At 44.4% G+C, this 21784-nt stretch overlaps 1 protein-coding gene across 1 annotated transcript; it reads left to right on the top strand.

Moving 5' to 3' along the window:
- Positions 1 to 8444: 8444 nt before the first annotated feature.
- LOC145342403 (terminal nucleotidyltransferase 5C-like) lies at positions 8445 to 21660 on the top strand. Its single transcript, XM_080187959.1, has 2 exons — positions 8445 to 8530; positions 17470 to 21660. Exon 2 carries the CDS (start codon positions 17493 to 17495, stop codon positions 18666 to 18668), a length of 1176 nt encoding a protein of 391 aa, XP_080044085.1. The 5' UTR covers positions 8445 to 8530; positions 17470 to 17492; the 3' UTR covers positions 18669 to 21660.
- Positions 21661 to 21784: the final 124 nt, after the last annotated feature.

Genomic DNA, 21784 nt, shown 5'->3' with positions numbered 1-21784 from the left:
ACTCCATCACTCTCAATGATGTAACTCAGTAAAACAGTTAAACTGTGTACTGGCAGCGAACACAGTCAAGAAATATAGCAGCTAACTTGGACAGAAACACTCTGCAATGTGTTAATGGCTGAATAATATCTTTCTGTGATGTTGATTGAAGGATCAGTGTTGACCCCGACGCCAGAGAGAAGAGTCAACATGTTTATCACATAACAACTGGACGTGTCAAAGTCATTCTCTGTGTCTGATGCTCTGTGGGATATTACTGATCATGTGCAGCAAACGCTCACTTTTGTTTGTACAAAAGGTTCCAGTAAAACATTATCGAGGTGAAACATTAACTTTGTTTCTTGCTTTGCAGATGCTGCCTGACTGACTGAATATTTACAGCATTTTCTGATTTTTATTTTTTAGTAATTTGCCTCATGATATAGAAGGAAATTCAGCCCATTGAATTCAGGTCAGGTCTCCATGGAGTTATACAATCATTCTGATTGGTCCAGCAAGGTTATTTCCCTTGGCAGATTGTACCATTTTATTTTGAAATTATTGATTGCCTCGATATCCGCCATTCCCACTAGCAGCATCAATGGGATTTGAACAACTCTCACCAATTCCCTCGTCTCACACCCCAAATTCTAAGAGGGCGATCTTTCAAAAAAAACCCCCATGCAATCTTCCCACACTCTGTCAATGTTTTTGGCTGTCGGGGATTCATGCCACAAGGGAAAAGGTTGGAACCTAAGCTTGCCAGGAGAGCCGGCTACAGACTGCTTAGGGCACCATTGCACAGGTGCCCCCATCTCCCAGTGCACTGGGAGATCTCCTGCCACCAATCTTCCTCCCCACAGATATCGTCACCACCCTCCCACCCCCAATCATCAGCAGCAATGTAACACCCCATGGCAATATGAGTTGCCAGCATCAGGGTATCGGGACCCTCCCTATGCGTCCCCTGTCATGACCCCCACCATGGCTCTCCCTCTCCGCAGACACACCTCCTTTGCCAATCACTTCCCTCCCTGCATGCCCACCCTTAGTACATGCCCCCCCATTGTTCTCTCCAGTCTGTCGATCACCCATCTTTTCCTTCTCCCTTGTAGATCTACCCCCTTCATCCCTGTCATAGCCTCAAACCCACTCAGGCCCCATCCCCATGGCACTGCCTGGCACTGTTATGGTGCCAGGCTGGCAATGCCCAAGGGCCACTGCCCAACCATGTCCCTGACCACCAGGGGGCTTCAATAGCCTTTAATCCCCTAGTGTGGTGGTCACATCAGGACCCCATTGGTGATTCTTATAGCGAGACATCTGCCTGAGAAGGTCTGAAATGTCCTGGAGGCAGAAACAGCTGAGGTGCCGATAACATGTTAAACGTGTCAGAACGTGAGGCCGGTTATTCCCGGCAACACAGATCTGGAAGACAGTTCTCAGCGTGAGGCCAGTTTGCACCCAGTGTAAAATTCTCACAGGCTATCCCCCCGGCATGCTGTGCTAATCGACTGGCAGAGTCAGTCAGGAGCACTGTGCCCTAAATCTGTGTCTCCGAGTCTGTGTATAATCTGTTAATGCTAACAGATTTTACCTGACAATAAGGCCATAAGGCAGCGAGATTATATTGCAGCTGTATAAGGTGCTGGTGAGGCCACACCTGGAGTTACTGTGTACAGTTTTGGTCTCCTTACTTGAGAAAAGATATACTGGCACTGGAGGGGATGCAGAGGAGATTCACTAGGTTAATTCCGGAGTTGAGAGGGTTGGATTATGAGGAGAGACTGAGTAGACTGAGGCTATACTCATTGGAATTCAGAAGAATGAGGGGAGATCTTATAGAAACATATAAGATGATGAAGGGAATGGATAAGATAGAAGCAGGGAAGTTGTTTCCACTGGTGGGTGAAACTAGAACTAGGGGGAATAGCCTCAAAATAAGGGGGAGCAGATTTAGGACTGAGTTGAGGAGGAACTTCTTCACACAAAGGGTTCTGAATCTGTGGAATTCCCGGCCCAGTTGAGGCTCCCTCATGGAATGTTTATAAGGCAAGGATAGATAGATTTTTGAACAGTAAAGGAAATAAGGGTTATGGTGAGCGGGCGGGTAAGTGGAGCTGAGTCCATCAAAAGATCAACCATGATCTTATTGAGTTGAACATAGAACAAAGAACATTACAGCACAGTACAGGCCCTTCAGCCCTCAATGTTTCGCCGATCTGTGAAACTAACCTAAAGCCCATCTATCCTGCACTATTCCAATATCATCCATATATTTATCCACTGACCATTTGAACGCCCTTAAAGTTGGCGAGTCCACAACTGCTGCAGGCAGGGCATTCCACAACCTTACTACCCTCTGAGTAAAGAACCTACCTCTGACATCCGTACTATATCTATCAATTTAAAGCTATGTCCCCTCATGTTAGCCATCACCATCTGAGGAAAAAGGCTCTCACTGTTCACCCTATCTAATCCTCTGATCATCTTATATGCCTCTATTAAGTCACCTAATTAAGTCATGTTTGAATGGCTCAGCAGGCTCGAGGGGCCAGATGGCCTACTTCTGTTCCTAGTTCTTATGTTCTTATTAAGACATAGGAGCAGAATTAGGCCACTCGGCCCATCAAGTCTGCTCCGCCATTCAATCATGGCTCATCCCCATTCTCCTGCCTTTTCCCCATAACCCCCGATCCCCTTATTGATCAAGAACCTGTCTATCTCTGTCTTAAAGATACTCAATGACCTGACCTCCACAGCCTTCCGCAGCAAAGAGTTCCACAGATTCCCCACTCTCTGGCTGAAGAAATTCCTCCCCGTCTCTGTTTTAAAGGATCGTCCCTTTAGCCTGAGGTTGTGCCCTCTGGTTCTAGTTTTTCCTACTAGTGGGAACATCCTCTCCACATCCACTCTATCATGGTATCCTGTAAGTTTCAATAAGAATCCCCCCCATTCTTCTAAACTCCAATGAGTACAGACCCAGAGTCCTCAACCGTTCCTCATACGACAAGCTCTTCATTCCAGAGATCACTCTTGTGAACCTCCTTTGGACCCTTTCCTTTTCTTTGTCCATCTTACTTAAACCTGTCAAAATCTTGTACTCCTGTCAAATCTCCCTTCAATCTTCTTTGCCCAAGAGAACATCCCCGGCTTCTTCAACCTAATTTTCTGGTTTAAATCCTTCCTACGCTAAGTTATTCTAATAAATCACCTCTGTGCCCTCTCCAAGACACTCACATCCTCCCTTCAGTATAGTGACTAGAACTATACTCTCGCTGGGGGCCTAACCAGAGCTTTATAAAGGTTCTCTTAATTCCCCTACTTTTGTACACAATATCTCAACTAATAAATTCCATGTACATTAATAGCTACTCTCTCAAAATACCCCATCACCTTAAAACCCTGTACACAGAAGTGGATTGGCCATGTTAAAAATTGTCCCTTAGTTTCAGGGCATTTAGCAGGGTAAATTAGTGAGGTTATAGGAATAGGGCCTGAGCGGGATTGTTGTCAGCGTGGGCTTGACGGGCCGAATGGCCTCTTGCTGTACTGTAAGGATTCGATTTTACTCTATTCTACATGAAACCTTCAGCTGCCCCTGTTCCTGCACATCGTTCCTGTGTAAACCAAAAAGACTGTACCCAAAATCTTTGTCTCCTAGTTCGTTTACCATTGCATCTAAATTGTTTCTCCCTATCATTCTGCCAAAACGTATCACCTCACACTTCTCTGCATTAAATTCCATCCGTCACTTATCTCCCCATTCCATCAGCCTATCTATATCCTGTTGCAGTCCGGTGGTATCACTCACACTGTGTCCAACATCTCCAAGTTTGGTATCATTGGCAAAGAGTATTTGAAGTATCTCAAAGATTCTCTTTTATCATCTTCACCCTTCTCATTGTTGACATAAAAAGACGACTGAGCTCATTGTTCCTGTGACAACTACTTCCTGCTGTCTGCTCTCTCCCCCGAGCTCTGCATTGCCGTTTTCCAACGGCTTATTCAATTCCCTTTGGAAAGTTATTGTTAGACTTACTTCCACCAGTTTCCCAAGAATTACATAGAACATAGAACACTACAGCACAAACAGGCCCTTCGGCCCACAAGTTGCGCTGATCATATCCATACCTAATTACACTCCAGATTTTTCACACAGCCAGTGAGTGGTTTGGGTCTGGAATGTTCTGTCTGGGATTGTGGTGGAGGCAGGTTCAATCAAGAGGACAGGAGGTGGTTAGTTCAATAGAAACAATGTGCAGAGTGAAGGGGAAAGGACAGGGGAGACGTACCAATTCATGTAACCCAGTTCAAGACCATTTTCTAGAATTTATTGTTGACCGACTGACTGAAACTGATGGTGAAGAAGCAACTGAACCTGCCCAGGATTAGAGTTATACTGGTTTGAAGGCCAAAGAAAAGATTTAACGAGAAGCCAGGTGATTATAAAATGGGATAGAAGATAAGTGTGGGAGCAGTTAATGGTATAAGGGGCAATTAGCAATGTGACTGGGTCAGTGTTGGGGCAATTAGCAATGTGATTGGGTCAGTGTTGGGGTAATTAGCAATGTGATTGGGTCAGTGTTGGGGTAATTAGCAATGTGATTGGGTCAGTGTTGGGGTAATTAGCAATGTGATTGGGTCAGTGTTGGGGTAATTAGCAATGTGATTGGGTCAGTGTTGGGGTAATTAGCAATGTGATTGGGTCAGTGTTGGGGTAATTAGAAATGTGATTGGGTCAGTGTTGGGGTAATTAGCAATGTGATTGGGTCAGTGTTGGGGTAATTAGCAATGTGATTGGGTCAGTGTTGGGGTAATTAGCAATGTGATTGGGTCAGTGTTGGGGTAATTAGCAATGTGACTGGGTCAGTGAGGGGGCAGTTAATGGTTTAAGGGGCAGTTATTGGTGTGAGGAGCAGTTATTGGTGACTGGCCCTTAAACAAGTATCTGTCCTTTAGATAGTGACTACAGTTCGGTGTCTTTCATTATTGCAATGGAGAGGGATAGGGTCACACGGCAGGGCAAGGTTTATAATTGGGGCAGGGGTAATTATGATGTGATTAGGCAAGAATTAGGGAGCATTAGATGGGAACAGAAACTGTCAGGTATGGGCACAATCGAAAAGTGGAGCTTGTTCAAGGAACAAATACTGTGTGTCCTTGATAGGTATGTCCCTGGCAGGCAGGGAGGAAATGGCCGAGTGAGGGAACCATGGTTCACAAAAGAGGTTGAATGTCTTGTTAAGAGGAAAAAGGAAGCGTTTGCAAGGATGACAAGACAAGGTTCAGTTGGGTCGCTTGAGGGTTACAAGGTAGCTGGGGATGAGTTAAAGAAAGGGCTTAGGAGAGCTAGGAGGGGGCATGAGAAGTCCTTGGCTTGTCGGATAAAGGAAAACCCCAAGGCTTTTTACTCTTATGTGAGAAATAAAAGAATGACCAGGGTGCGGTTAGGGCCGGTCAAGGATAGTAGTGGGAACTTGTGCATGGAGTCAGAAGAGATAGGAGAGGCGTTGAATGAATATTTTTCTTCAGTGTTCACTAAGGAGAGGGGCCATGTTTTTGAGGATGAGAGTGTGATACAGGCTGACAGGCTGGAGGAGGTAGATGTTCTGAGGGAAGATGTATTAGCAATTTTGAAAAACCTGAAGGTGGATAAGTCCCCTGGGCCAGATGGGATACATCCTAGGATACTTTGGAAGGCAAAGGAGGAGATTGCAGAGCCTTTAGCTTTGATCTTTGGGTCCTCACTGTCCAAGGGAATAGTGCCAGAAGGCTGGAGAGTGGCAAATGTTGTTCTTCTCTTCAAGAAAGGAAATAGGAATGACCCTGGTAATTATAGGCCAGTTAGTCTTATTTCAGTGGTCGGTAAGTTAATGGAAAAGGTCCTGAGGAATAGGATTTACGACCATTTGGAAAGATGCAGCTTAATGCGGGATAGTCAGCACGGATTCGTGAGGAGTAAGTCTTGCCTCACAAATTTGATTGAATTCTTTGAGGAGGTAACTAAGTGTGTAGATGAAGGTAGAGCAGTTGATGTCATATACATGGATTTTAGTAAGGTGTTTGATAAGGTTCCCCATGGTAGGTTCGTGAAGAAAGTAAGGAGGTGTGGGATAGGAGGAAATTTGGCTGATTGGATAAGTAACTGGCTATCTCATAGAAGACAAAGGGTGGTGGTGGTGGATGGAAAATTTTCAGGCTGGAGGCCAGTTACCAGCGGTGTACCACAGGGATCAGTGCTGGGTCCTCTGCTAGTTGTGATTTTTATCAATGACTTGGAAGAGGGGACTGAAGGGTGGGTTAGTAAATTTGCTGATGACACCAAGATTGGTGGAGTAGTGGATGAGGTGGAGGGCTGTTGTAGGCTGCAAAGAGACATTGATAGGATGCAGAGCTGGGCTGAAAAGTGGCAGATGGAGTTTAACCCTGATAAGTGTGAGGTGATTCATTTTGGTAGGACAAATTTGAAGCAGATTACAGGGTCAACAGCAGGGTTCTGAGGAATGTGGAGGAACAGAGAGATTTTGGGGTTTGTATCCACAGATCTCTGAAGGTTGCCACTCAAGTGGATAGAGCCGTGAAGAAGGCTTATAGTGTGTTAGCGTTTACTAACAGGGGGTTTGAGTTTAAGAGCTGTGGGGTTATGCTGCAACTGTGCAGGACCTTGGTGAGACCAGATTTGGAATATTGTGTTCAGTTCTGGTCACCTCACTATAAGAAGGATGTGGAAGCATTGGAGAGAGTGCAGAGGAGATTTACCAGGATGCTGCCTGGTTTGGAGGGTGGGTCTTATGAGGAAAGGTTGAGGGAGCTGGGGCTTTTCTCTTTGGAGCGGAGGAGGATGAGAGGCGACTTAATAGAGGTTTATAAGGTGATGAGGGGGATTGATAGAGTGGATGTTTGGAGACTATTTCCTCGGGTGGATGTAGCTGTTACTAGGGGGCATAACTATAAGGTTGATGGTGGGAGATATAGGAGGGATGTCCGAGGTAGATTCTTCACTCGGAGAGTGGTTGGGGTGTGGAATGCACTGCCTGCTGTGATAGTGGAGTCGGACACTTTAGGAACTTTCAAGCGGTTATTGATAGGCACATGGAGCACACCAGAATGATACGGAGTGGGATAGCTTGATCTTGGGATTGGACAAAGCTCGGCACAACATTGAGGGCCGAAGGGCCTGTACAGTACTGCATTTTTCTCTGTCCTATGTTCTAACTGCCCTGCGTACCAATAACTGCCCCTTAAACCAGTTATTGACCCTTAGACCAGTATCTGCCCCTCACACCAATAACAGCCCCTTGGGGTAATTAGCAATGTGACTGGGATCAGTGTTGGGGTAGTTAACAATGTTACTGGGTCAGTGTTGGGGCAATTAGCAATGTGACTGGGTCAGTGAGAGGGGCAGTTACTGATGACTGGCCCTTAAACCAGTATCTGTCCCTCACACTAATAACTGCTCCTCCGGGCAATTAGCAATGTGACTGGGATCAGTGTTGGGATAATTAGCAATGGGGGCAGTTATTGGTGAGGGGCAATTATTGATATGAGGGGCAATTACCGGTTTAAGAGGCAGTTACCAGTTCAAGGGGCAGTTACCAGTGTGAGGGACAGTTACCAGTTTAAGGGGCAGTTACCGGTGTGAGGGGCAGTTACTGGTGTGAGGGGCAGTTCCCGGTTTAAGGGGCAGTTCCCGGTTTAAGGGGCAGTTACCGGTGTGAGGGGCAGTTACCAGTTTAAGGGGCAGTTACTGGTTTAAGGGGCAGTTACCGGTGTGAGGGGCAGTTACCGGTGTGAGGGGCAGTTACCAGTTTAAGGGGCAGTTACTGGTTTAAGGGGCAGTTACCGGTGTGAGGGGCAGTTACCGGTGTGAGGGGCAGTTACCAGTTTAAGGGGCAGTTACTGGTTTAAGGGGCAGTTACCGGTGTGAGGGGCAGTTACCGGTGTGAGGGGCAGTTCCCGGTTTAAGGGGCAGTTCCCGGTTTAAGGGGCAGTTTAAGCTGTGGAGGTGTTCCTGTTTAATGATGATGACGCAGGTTGATGTCGATCCAGCCTCATTAACGCCCCAGTCTCAGTCTGTCTGTAACTCTGTTGATTCACAGTAAAGTCAGTGATGTCTTTCCGAAGCCAGTGAGCTGTTTATCAGACTGGGGACGTGTCTTTCCTGCTTTTGTGTCACTTTAAGTGCGGCTGATTTGTTTTTCTTTGGCCCGGACCACCTTAAATGTCTGACGAAAGCATCTCCAGGACAACAGCTTTCCGCTCCAAGGACAGGCTAGAAAACACACACACAGACTGGGAGCTGCCTTTCAGAACCAGGCTGTGCTGGACAGATCCCCGCCGCTCCCACAGGCAGCTCCCCATCCCAGCATCTGGGGCAGACACACAGACAGGAGCATCTCCAGGCCGGAGAGGGTCCCACACACTGTCCCAGAGGCCAACCCAGTAGCTGCTGGAATCAGGGGGGTGAACAGAGATCAGGAAGGCAGTGTGGGAAACACTCACTTGGACCTAAAGCTTCCATCCACTCGGTGTCCTGAACTCAGAGCTGGTGAGTATCTCTCTCTCTCTCTCTATCTCCCAGTACAGAATAACAGCTCCTCAATCCCACTGCTAAACACAGCAAGAACCTGCAACTCAACCCAATCTCTTGCTGAAGCTTCATTATTAGCAGCGGAAAGCTCTCCTATAATCGGCTTGTCAGGAGTCGGGAATAATAATTACCAGGGAAATGCAGTCAGTTTAACAAGTTTAAACTGGGACAACACACACACAGACTGAATCCTCTGACCCCATCCAGTTTAATTATTCATAAGGAGCTCTGCTGGACAGCTGGGGCTCACTGACAGCTCTCCCCCGGTGTGGAGGGAGAACGGTCAATCTTAATGTAAGGGACACAGGGTCTTGGTCGCTCGCACTTGTTTACTGACCTTTCCCGTGGGACTTTTCCACCAGGGGCTGCGTTCAAAGAGAACGGCATTGATTGTATATCAGCACTGTGATGTCCATGGCAATGGACCCACTCACATCACAGGGGGGACAGATACACTGCCATCATCTGTGTACCAGCCAGCCTGTCCACCCTCACACAGCGACCTGCTCAGCGACAGATGAAAAGCGACCTTGTACATTACAGGAACCCCTGTGTGCGATTCCCCTTTTCATCCAAGGATAGATCCTGGGAGTTGAGTCCTATTGGGAAGTCCGAGCAGCCAGTCTGCCCAGGTTTCCCCGGGTGTTAACCTGCCCTGCTCAGCGCTTTCACACTCAGTTGGCCATGGACTGAGAGGCGGTTCTATTAATGAATGGAGTTGTTGGCCCCCGGCAAGTGTTTACTACAAACCCTGGGGAGTGAGTACATTCAGAGGCTGCACTAAACGAGGCTGGAGGGGGGTTTGGAGTAGAGGGGGGGGGATTTCTAATATTCGGAAATGATTACAGTTAGGAAAGATTTTTGGAAATCTCATACAATTCTTGCCCAAGGGAATAAAGGAACATGTTTGAGTGGGTGAAGGGAGCGGGCATACCGGTGGAATCACACCCAGCTAGCTACATGTCCTCTCTGTACAGCGCGCAGTTTTTATTAACAGCCTGCCCCTGGTGCATTTACTCTGGCAGGGAGAACTCAATCCTCTCTTTAGGTTCCCCCGTCTTCACGGCTTCCAGAATTCCTAAGCACCACCACCAGGATGCATCTTTGGAGTGGGACCACTTTTTGTAAACCTGTCCATGGCCAAATGAATGGTTGATTTTTTTAAAGTGATTATTTTTTACCGCTATCCTGATAACTGGAGCTCGGTCAGATTGTTCAATGTGCAATATCATTAAAGCCGCTGGCTGTGATTTCACATCCAGAGCTGAGAGGCAGCGCTCAGCACAATTGCTGGATCTGACCTGTGGGTCAGTTCAGTGGATGGGTTTGTGCGTCAGGACTGGAATAAACTGTGTCAACACCGCGCTGTTCTCGCTGCATCTGTTTTACATCACTGGGAGAAGCGATTCAATGAGATCACGTCTTCACGCCACCTTTTCTACCATTTCCCTGTCTTTGCTCCATATTCCCAGGCTCCCGGTCTAACAGAAACCTGTCCTGAACGCTTCAGTTGGATGACATACTTCTGAGAAGGGGGTGGAGGTGTGTTGGGGGGGGGGGGGGGGGGCGGGGGGAGCGAATTCCGGTTTCTATACAACTTTATTCTGTGAAAAAAATAACATTTTGCCATTATTTCCCCCCAGTTTTGAGATATGCCCCTTCATCCCTGATATAGCCACCAGAGAAAAGAATTTCTCCATCTCTCGCCTCTTTCAGATCTCTTTTTAAACACTAACAGCTGATCCGCCGTCTATTTTGCTTTGGTAAATGTGGATGTTAATGGTCTCTCAGCATGTTCCATTATTTCCTTTTTGGTTTGGAGAGGCTGACAAACTGAGGAGTTTCCAGCGGCTGTTTAGCCCAGAAGCTGCAGATCCCAGTCGATAGGCAGCCGGTGGTTAGAAGATGGAATGCATTGCTTGAGAGAGCAGGTGGAAGCAAATTCAATAGTAACTTCCAAAAGGGAATGTGATATACACTTACAAAGGGAAAAAAATAATAATCATTGGTCTGTGGGAAACATTAGGAAGTTGAGACTGATCGAGGCCACATGGTGGTACAGTGGTTAGCACTGCTGCCTCACAGCACCAGCGACCCAAGTTCAATTCTGGATGTGGGTGACTGACTGGAGTTTGCACATTCTCCCCATTTCTGCATGGGTTTCTTCTGGGTGCTCCGGTTTCCTTCCACTGTCCAAAGATGTGCATGTCAGATGGATTAGCTATCATAAATGCGCGGGATGATAGGGATAGGGTGGGGAAGCCTTGTTTAGGATGCTCTTTTGGAGAGTTGGTGCTGATCTGATGGGCTGAGTGGCCACTTTCTGCACTGTAAGAATTCTATAAATAGCCAGCACAGGCACATTGGGTGAAATCACCTTCTTTATAATCCTATCATACTTGTTTTTATTTCAATTTCATAGACATTTTTGAAAGTAGATGCAATACCTGAGTTCCGTGACAAGGGAAAGTAGGAAGGGTTAAATAGCTGAATGTTACTAAATAAAGATAACTGCTAAACTAGAACAATTTCAATTATTGCTGCTTTTAGGACAGTTTAATTATGAAGGAAACATATTTGTTCTTAAGTTGAAATAGTTTTAAATGAGCATGCTGTCTCATTATACATAGGAACATAAGAACAGGAGGAAGACATTTGCCCCTATGAACCTGCTCCACCATTCAATAAGATCATAGCTGATCTGGTTGTGGTCTCAGCTCCACTTTCCTGCCTGCCCCAGTAAGCCTTTACTCTCTTGCCTAATAATAAGCTGTCTAACTCCTGCCTTGAATAAAGATGCAGCCTTCACCACTTTCTGGTGAAGGGAATTCTATGCAATCATAATCCTTTGAGATAAGAAAGCATCTCTGTCTTAAAAGGGAAACTTTATATTTTTAGACCATGTCCCCTAGTTTTTGTCTCCTTCAAAAGAGGAAGCATCTTCTGAACATCCACTCTATCAAGTCCCCTCAGGATCTTATACTTTAAGAACATTTTAATTAATTAATCTTACAAATACCAAGAATAGAGTGCAGCTTTTCAGATAAAAACTTCTCAATGGCTATTTCAGAACATAGAACCATACAATTTTAATGATGAATTAACAATGAAAGGCAAATCAAAAATATGGCTAATAAGAATGAAATCTAGGTGAGTTTTACTGTTCAAATTCTAACCCAGGACAATTCATCTCAGATAAATTCAAAATTTGCATGGAAATCTGCCCATCTAATCTGACCATTTTGTTTCTGACTGGCAAGTTAAAATTAAATAAATATACTCTTGAAAGGCTTATCAAAGGTGGAGATACATTTACATATTGTAGGTTATGGTGCTGGTGGATTTTTGACACTAATCTTTGCTCCTTATCTTTGGGTTAGGCTCCTCCATTGGCTGAATATACAGGGAGAAAGCACAGGCAGTGCCAATAGATCAGTCACATTTTCTGAAATTTAAGATAGAGTGGATGACAACAGAAAGTATTCTAATAGATGTCTTTCATTTCTCCCCAATAACTTCTTTTTTCAAATTACAATGAAGTGTCAAGGGCAGCTAGCTAGTAGCATTTCTCTTAAATGCTCAAATGGTTTGTGTTCTTGTGACATTTCAGGCTGTATTTATTAAATTACTTTCTGAAGTCAGTCACGGTATCTTAAGTCTCAACAAGTGTTTTAATTCATGGTTATTTGAGAATAAACTTTCTACATTCACCCATGATATGGAGATGCTGGTGTTGGACTGGGCATAACAAGAAGTCTCACAATAACAGGTTAAAGTCCAATAGGTTTATTTGGTATCAGAAGCTTCCAGAGTATTGCTCTTTCATCAGGTAAATCACTCATCTGATGAAGGAGCAGTGCTCCGAAAGCTTGTAATACCAAATAAACTGTAGGACTTTAACCTGGTGTTGTAAGAATTTTTACTGTGCATTCACCCAGAAAATGGTATAGTGATAGCGGTGTCCCAACCATTAGGTGACAACCAGCAAGTTCCTGACAAATATTGGGAAGTTAGGTAAATAACTATCAGCAACAGGAAATAACACTGCATAGGTATGGGGAAAGCTTTATGGTTAAATGGCCTGGAAATGTGTGTTCTTTATATTGGGTGTGTTAGACTGTTGGAGTTTGGCATCTGCTCTTTATTTCATCTTAAATATCTGCTGTCCTCTTCTCACTGATACTCAACTCCCAACTTTACCTTCCAGGTCTAGGTGGACCAATGAGCAGCGCAGACTTGGAGGGCCGAAGGGCCTGTTTCCTGTGCTGTACTGTTCTTTGTTCTTTGTTTTTTCACTTGGTTAAATAATGGTGCAAAACAATGGCATTGTGTGAAAACCTGGGGAGTCACAGGGGTTTGAGAAGAAAGGTTGCATTAATCTGAAAAATAAATCAGAACATGAATTCAATCAATGAAAAATATAACTGCAAAATTAAAGTCATTATGCAGTACACAAAGGATTTTTTTGTTCAATATTTTCAGAGTTGAAAAAGGCTGATTTGTTGCAGATGTTGAATATACAAATATCAGACACCATGAGTGATTTTTGCTACAAAGAAAGAAATTAGTATGTATTTTGAATTTTAAAAAAGCGTAAAGAGCTTTTCTTCTCTGGGAATTATGGATGAAAGTCACTTCAACCGTAATTGTCCTATAAGAAATGAGTTTACCAGACTCAACCCAGTTTCCTCATGAACAACTCACTCAGGGTGGATGCTGTGTAGGAATTGAAGAATGCCAGGAAGGTGGGGGGGGGGCAGGGGAGGGGGGGTGCAGGCGGGGGGGTGGCGGGGGTGGGGGGGGGGCAGGGGAGGGGGGGGGTGGGGGAGGGGGGGGGCGGGGGAGGGGAGGCGGGGTGGGGGGCGGGGGGCGGGGGCGGGGAGGGGGGGCGGGGGAGGGGGGGCAGGGGAGGGGGGGTGCAGGGGGGGGGGCAGGGGAGGGGGGGGGAATGCTTGCCTGAGGTGCAAGGGAAGGTGGATCATGGGAAAACATTGAGAAAGATTTCCTCTGCATCCAATACTGCAATAAAAGCAAAATACTGCAGGCACTGTTAAATCTGAAATAAGAACAGGAAGTGCTGGAAAGGCTGGCAGCATCTGTGGAGAGAGAATTAACTTTTCCAATCTGTATGGCTCTGAGAAAGTCATTTGGACTTGAAAGACTGGGCTGAATTTTTCAATCCTTCCTGCTGGTGGGATCTTCTGATCTCACCCTCCCCCGCGCCCCCCGCCCTCCTGTGGTGGGTTTCCTGGTGGTTGGATGGGCAAGCCATACAAAATGCCATAGATATCGGCAGGACTGAAAGATTCCACCGATGGCCAATGATGAGTTGCCTCTGCCACTGGAAAACATACCCTATGGAAGGGCAGGGGCTGGAACATCCCACCTATCAACCCTGATTCTCTCTTCACAGATACTGCCTGGCCTGCTGAACCTTTCCAACATTCTCAGTTTTTATTTCTAACTTTATTGTGTTCAGTTTGGAAATTATTGATGTTGACATCTGGTGCTCAAAATGAGAAGGTATTTCATTATCAGGAGATAAGATTTCATTTCATCTTTATCATGCACCTGGTCTTTGCTCCAACTTGATTAATATGAAGCAATTTATTTTGAGTGCTTTTGAAGAATATTTTGCGATGCAGAGAGCAGAAATAAATTGCAGGATTCCCCATCACTCCAGATAGGTGGTCTGTATCCCTGCTCCTAGTTCGACTGCACTGTAGTGGCTCAGGGAGCTGGCTTATCACCATCTACTCATGGACAAATAGTAATGGACAACTGCCAATGACATCCATACCCCATAAAAAGTATTGTAGAGAGCTGACTGCTCAGAACATGGTTTCAGCAAACACAACTTCTGCAAGTAGCCATTTGGTCTATTTCTGGAATACCAACGGGACCATTTTTCTTAAAGGAGATTGCTTTTGAAATCAGCACCATTTACTGGGGGTGGGGGGAACGGTGGGCCAGCATGGTGACCAATTCAGAACAAACCTTTGGGAATCATTATGACAGTCAGTGAGTAATAAATCTTAGTTGTAGTTGCTTATGGAGATGGTGGAGATTGTTTGCTCTGATTTTTCAACAGTTCCATCGATGTTTTTTCATGCCATTGCTAAGGTGAATTAGCAGAAGGTGAACTAGATGGACCTTGGCCTTTTTTAATCTAGTCATTTCCACTTCTTCTGTTCCTGTTTAGCCAGCATCATTGTATTGACATTTGTTTTTCGTCTTATCACAATATTTACTCTGAGCAATGTTTTAAGGACTGCTGCAAAGTTGAAAATTTCTATTATGGTGAGAATATTTTCTCTCTGGTATTTTAGCGGAGACACTAAGCCATTAGCTTTAAATGTCTTTGTAGCAGCAGTTGTGAGCTCGAGAATGAGGGGGTAACAGACGTAAGATCAAAAGTAGCTTTAGACAGAGAACAGGAGAAACTTCTTTAAACATTGAATTGTAAGGATATCGAATTCATGTTTGCGACCAATGGTTCAACACGAGGTTTGCAAACATTCAAGGAAGGAAAAGGGGTTGAAATGATATGGGAATAGGATAAATAAAGAATCAACTTTCATTTATATGCAAAATTTTGTTAATCTCAGGATGTCCCAAAGTGTTTAACTGTCAATTAGGTACTTCTGAGAGTAAGATATAAGGAAATGTGGGAAAGAATTTGTGCCCAGCCAGCCCCCACAAAGAACGTAGAATCCCTACAGTTCTGAAGGATCATTTGGCCCATCCAATCTGCACTAACTCTCTGGCAGAGTATGTTACCCAGACACCCTGTCCTGCCCTATCCCCATAACCCCACACAATTTGCATGGCAATTCCTTCTAACCTACACATCTTGGGACACTAAGGGGCAATTTTACCATGGCCAATTTACAGAACCTGCATATCTTTGGATTGTGGGAGGAAACCAGGGCACCCAGAGGAAACCCTTGCAGACAAGGGAAGAACATGCAAACTCCAGACAGACCAAGGCCAGAATTGAATGAGGGTCTGTGGTGCAGTGAGGCAGTAGTGCTGACCACTGTGTCACTGTGTGGCCCACACTGCTACAATGATCAGATCATCTACTTTGCAAAAGTTGGTTGCAGGGGAAAGTGCTGGACAGGTCACCAAGGACAAATCTCATTCTCATCCTTAAAACCGAGCCACAGGATTTATTATTTCTCTTCATGGGGCAGATCAACCTGAGAACAACATTTCATCCAAAAGTGTCAGACTAGATTTTAAGCTAGATTTTAGATTTTAAGATTCGCCAGAGTGGGAATTAAATCTATAACCTTCTGACTCAGGGAGAATGTGCTGACACCCTCTAAAATCAATTAGGATAATCTGTCTGGATGAGACAGCAGTACAGTGGCACAGTGGTTAGCACTGCTGCCTCACAGTGCCAGGGACTTGGGTTCAATTCCAGATTGGGTCACTGTCTGTGTGGAGTTTGCACATTCTCCCTGTGTCTGCGTGGGTTTCCTCCAGGTGCTCCGGTTTCCTCCCATAGTCCAAAGATGCGCAGGTTAGATGAATTAGCCGTGTTAAATTCTTCCTCAGTGAATAGGTGGCGACTAGGGGGTTTCCATAGTAACTTTATTGACGTTTGAATGAAAGCCTACTTGTGACTAATAAATAATAAATGGACTTTAAATAGTGCTTTTCCCTGAATTTCCATGTTTGAAAGGGTTAAGACTGTTTTTAAAATACCAAATAGGTGAATTTACTACATACAGATGTTTGTTAAGTCAGACCACTCATAATGAGGTAGGTCAGAATTCTCCAGTCTCACCAACGGTTGATATTTTCCTGTCCCGGTGTAATGAATGGAGATTTGGCTGCGTTCCAAATTCTCCCTTCTTACTGCAGCAGTGGTGAACTGTACAACAGTGGAGAATTCTGACCACACTCTTTCCTCGGTAAAATGTTTCTTAAGTTCTCGGTGATAACTTTTCAAGCTAGGCATTCAGGATTTAAGAAGCTGTCTAAGGGGATCACAGCGGATTTACTAAACTATCAGATTTTTTGTTTTTATTAACTTCATTACAGTTCTACCTGCGTTGCTGTTGCATTAATAAAACACATTTCTTGTACCATGGGGTGGCACGGTGGCACAGTGGTTAGCATTGCTGCTTCACAGCACCCAGGCTCCCGGGTTCGAGGCCCAGCCTGGGTCACTGTCTGTGTAGAGTATGCATGTTCTCCCCGTGTCTGTGTGGGTTTCCTCCAGGTGCTCTCCCACATTCTGAAAGATGTGCTGGTTGGGTGCATTGACCTGAACAGGTGTTGGAGTGTGGCAACTCAGAGAATTTCACAGTAACTTCATTGAATGTTAAAGTTCACTGAGCTTTACTTGTGACTAATAAACTTTAACAATAGCATTGCTTTCAATTAGATTTGCTGTATTTCAATGACGACAAGATTCAGATTTTTGGCATGTTCTTTCACTGAGCTAGATTTACGATCAATAGCTGAATCATATTTCCTCTCCCACATTGGATATGTTTATCCATTATCAATGTAATATTAAAATATCACGTCGCTGTTATGTAAATGAGTGCCATGTTTGGAGGTTCAAAATCTTTCAGGGGAATGTCCAATTAGAATTGTGATTAAGACAGATGGTTCGAAGCATTCAAAGATTCCTGCAATCAGTTTGATCTCAGATGAGAATTATTACGGAAAGTCACAAACAGACTAGCTTCAACTCATGAGTTTCTGATTGAAATATGGCCACTTGACAAGTAATAAAACAAATGGGCTAAAATAATCATGTTCATGTTTTGTATGTTCATGATATGGTTAGAATTGACAATATTTCACAGCAGATGTGACAATTCTTGGAATTTATAATTTGTCACTGCAATTTCATTATTTTCTATCTGTTTTGGTAGGTAAAGACTTTCCAAGCAGAATCATGGATGAAAGTCTCGACTGTAGATTCAACAACCTTAACTGGGAGCAGATTCAGAGCTTGGATCAAGTCTTAACAGAAGTGATACCTATTCATGGAAGAGGCAACTTTCCCACACTGGAAATAAAGCCAAAAGACATCATTCATGTTGTGAAGGATCGCCTGGAAGAGAATGGGATTATGGTCCATGACATTCGCCTCAATGGCTCAACAGCAAGCCACATCCTAGTAAAACAAAATGGGACAAGCTACAAAGACCTTGACATTATCTTTCGAGTAGAATTGCCTGGAGAAGAAGAGTTCCAGGTGATAAAGGGGGTGGTGTTGGATTGTCTTTTAGACTTTCTACCACAAGGCGTGAATAAAGAAAAGATCACAGGACTTACTTTGAAAGAAGTCTATGTTCAGAAAATGGTTAAGGTTTCTACTGATTATGATCGGTGGAGTCTCATCTCCCTGTCTAACAACAGTGGAAAGAATGTTGAGCTGAAGTTTGTTAACTCATTACGGCGGCAATTTGAATTCAGTGTGGACTCTTTCCAAATAATTCTGGACCCACTGTTGCCTCTTTTCTGTTGTCAAGAGGATGCAATGACAAATGAGTCCCACCCAACTGTCATAGCGGAGAGCATGTATGGAAACTTTGAAGAAGCGATGGATCATCTGAGGTACAAACTGATTGCCACAAGAAACCCAGAAGAGATTCGAGGAGGCGGTTTGCTTAAATACAGCAATCTCTTGGTTCGTGAATTTAAACCAGCATCTGATTCAGAAATCAAAGGCTTAGAGCGTTACATGTGCTCACGGTTTTTCATTGACTTCCCAGACGTGTCTGAGCAGCAAAGGAAGATTGAATCCTATTTACGGAACCATTTCATTGGCGAAGAGAAAAGCAAGTATGATTACTTGATGACGCTGCGCCAAGTGGTGAACGAAAGCACGGTTTGTTTGATGGGACATGAGAGAAGGCAGACTTTGAACATGATCACCTTATTGGCTCTGAGAGTACTAGGTGAACAGAATATCATTCCCAACGCTGCCAATGTCACCTGCTACTATCAACCTGCTCCTTATGTCAGTGACCGCAGCTTTAGCAATTACTACATATCTCACGGACAACCACACCTTGTGTTTCAGCCCTATCCACTACACATCAATATGCAAACTGGTCTGGTTTAGTGTTACGCTGAATGAAAATGCCTGACTTTAAATAAGACCCAAGCTTCCAGGTCCCTAGAGATCTGAAGAAAGAGGCAGGTTACATCCCATTGAGTGTGCTGCTGGTCACCAGTAAAGTCAATCTATTCAGATATATGCCAATTGTTGGGTGACCAATGTTTAAGCTGACCTGCTAAGAGATCACCCAACTGTAGGTGTGACCCAGAATAAACATATGTGCTTAATCAGTGAAGAATGATCTCACAACTGAATAAGCACAGACACATCTACCCAGATGTTCATGTAGGGATTTTTTTCCAAAAGATCAATGTTGAACTGGTGCAGATGTAGAAAGATATCTTAATAGGTGAAGTTAGATAATGTGAATGACAAACCCCTGCAAATCCCTGCTTTGGTGATTGTAGATAGGTCTCAAATCACCTTTCTGAATGAAAAGGTAGATGGGAAAGTTAAATCTGTTATCAGAAATACCAATTGCATAAAAAATAATCACTTTGTACTTGAGTGGTTTTGGTTATATGAGTTAAGTGCAACTCGGAGCGCTGGTAGAAAACATTTCTTAAACATGAATGATCTTGTGACAAAGAAAACCTTATTGACCAAAGATTGTTTGTAAATACTGCATCACACAAGTGCCTAAGCTATGTAGATAGGTCATGAAAGTTATATGATTTGTAATAATTATTTCAGGATGTGCCATTTTGTGTTTTTATTTGAATTGGAGATATTACATTCAGTTAAGTAACAGCCCATATCACATTCTAATGGCACAGCAGGAGTCCATTCAGCCCATCATACCTGTGCCAGCAATGTGGGGCACAAAATAATTAATACCAGTGATTTTATATTTTTAAGACAGGAGCGGCTTGTATCATTTACAGAGTCTTTAACATCCCTGTTATACCCTTCAGAACCTACTTGTCAACATCAAGTAACTGAATCTGATTAGCCAACTTCAGGAGAAATTAGTGAAACATACACCCAACACCACTCAGCACTAATAAAACTGAACGCGGGGGAGAATATGTGATGAACCATTCACTCACATTTATATAGAAATCCAAAAGTGTCAAAGATCACTCCAAATACAAGCACCAGTTCTCCCTAATATTGCAGTGTGATTGTGCAACAGGCAATCTAATAGTTGATTGATCTCATTAAATGGTAGAATTCTTACTTATCAGAAGTTCGGACTAAGCGATGACGACAATGGTAAGCTTTATTCACCGACAAATTGCTTTTACATACAGTGCAGAAGGAGGCCATTCGGCCCATTGAGTCTGCACTGACCGCAATCCCACACAGGCCCTATTCCCGTACCCCGTGCATTTACCCTAGCAAGTACCCCTATCATCAAGGGGAAGTTTAGCATGGCCAATCCATCTAACCCGCACATCTTTGGACTGTGGGAGGGAACCGGGGTACCCAGAGGAAACCCATGCAGACATGGGGAGAATGTACAAACTCCACACAGACAGTGATCCAAGCTGGGAATCGAACGTGGCTCCCTGGCACTGTGAGGCAGCAATGCTAACCACTGTGCCATCGTGCTGTTTTTTGAGAACATAAGAAATAGGAGCAGGAATAGGCCATCTAGCCCTTCGAGCCTGCCCCACCATTCAATAAGATCATGGCTGATCTGGTGGATCATTTCCATTTTCCCGCTTTCTCCCCATAACCCTTAATTCCCCTGTCTATCAGAAACCTGTCTACCCGTGACTTAAATATATTTAGCGAGGTAGCCTCCACCACTTCAACGGGCAGAGAATTCCAGAGACTCACCACAAGTTGCATTTGTTTCATTGTAGACTGAAAACGATAGGGCTGGATTTTCCGCTGGGTGCAGAACCAACACGAGGCATAATTGAGGGTCCTGAACCCACCAGGGTCCTCAGTGCACTCTCTGGTGCTGCATTCCAGGAGCTGACTATGTAACTGTCTGCCTCCACACTCAGGCTGCCAATGCTGCAGGCTCCATCAGCAGTGCCATCAAGCTGGAACACCCAATGGAAGAGGTGGGCACTGCCCAGGTTGGCAGGGATGCTTGAGGGCTCCTTAACATGCATTTTCCAACATAAAAGCTGTACATTAAAGAGGCTGAGGTTGGTACAGCCTTGGGATGAAGAGGAAACCCCTCTATTTGATTACCCATGGATGGGACTGTAGCATTCACTCCCCAGCCCCCATCATTGCAGCTTAGAGGCACTGTTGGATACATCCCTGAGGCTGGGAGACCACCTTGATTGAGTTGGGATTGGGGGAGAGGTGGGGGGGAATGGTGGTGCTCACTCCAACTTTGGTAAACTACTAGTTTGGACTTAAAATGGACCCTAAAAAGTGAGGTCTTATTTTGATTAATTACTTGCACCCAATTCCCAGCCCACCTCTGGGGACATCCTCTGAAGGCATCAAAAATCCACTTTTCAGACCATTCATCTCCAAACTGTCACCACAGGGCCAGGAAAACTTGCCCCTATATTTCTATTTTTAGTGAATATATCTTTAAAACTTCTTGTCCAATAACATGTCAAAATGGTTTTACTCAGTTCACATTTTCTTCAGCAAAATTTCCCAGATTATTTGTTTCTGTGTAAGGTGTAATTCCACGGTTGTGGGGGGTGGGGGGTTGGAGGCGGGGTTATCAGATCACAATGGCCAATCAGTGGCTCATTCAACAATATTTATTTCCTCAACAAAATTTTGAAGGGTTCAGTTAGTAAAACTGGAGCTAAGATTCTATGAATCACCATCGCAACATACTGTACGGAAAACATACATTACTGTTTTTGATACTGAAAACATATGACAATAGAGAAGACAACTGAACTGACAAAATGAATTATTTTTACTTGGATATGAATGATTATTCAGCACAAAAGTGTGCTATTGGGCCCATTCATGCATAGAACATAGAACATTACAGCACAGTACAGGCCCTTCAGCCCTCAATGTTGTGCCGAGCTATGTCCAAACCCAAGATCAAGCTATCCCACTCCCTATCATTCTGGAGTGCTCCATGTGCCTATCCAATAACCGCTTGAAAGTTCCTAAAGTGTCCGACTCCACTATCACAGCAGGCAGTCTATTCCACATCCCAACCACTCTCTGAGTAAAGA

Source organism: Carcharhinus amblyrhynchos, chromosome 4 (assembly GCF_965287045.1).
Source record: "Carcharhinus amblyrhynchos chromosome 4, sCarAmb.v2.hapA, whole genome shotgun sequence".
Lineage (NCBI taxonomy): Eukaryota > Metazoa > Chordata > Chondrichthyes > Carcharhiniformes > Carcharhinidae > Carcharhinus > Carcharhinus amblyrhynchos.
This window is presented reverse-complemented; position numbering and strand designations above follow the sequence as displayed.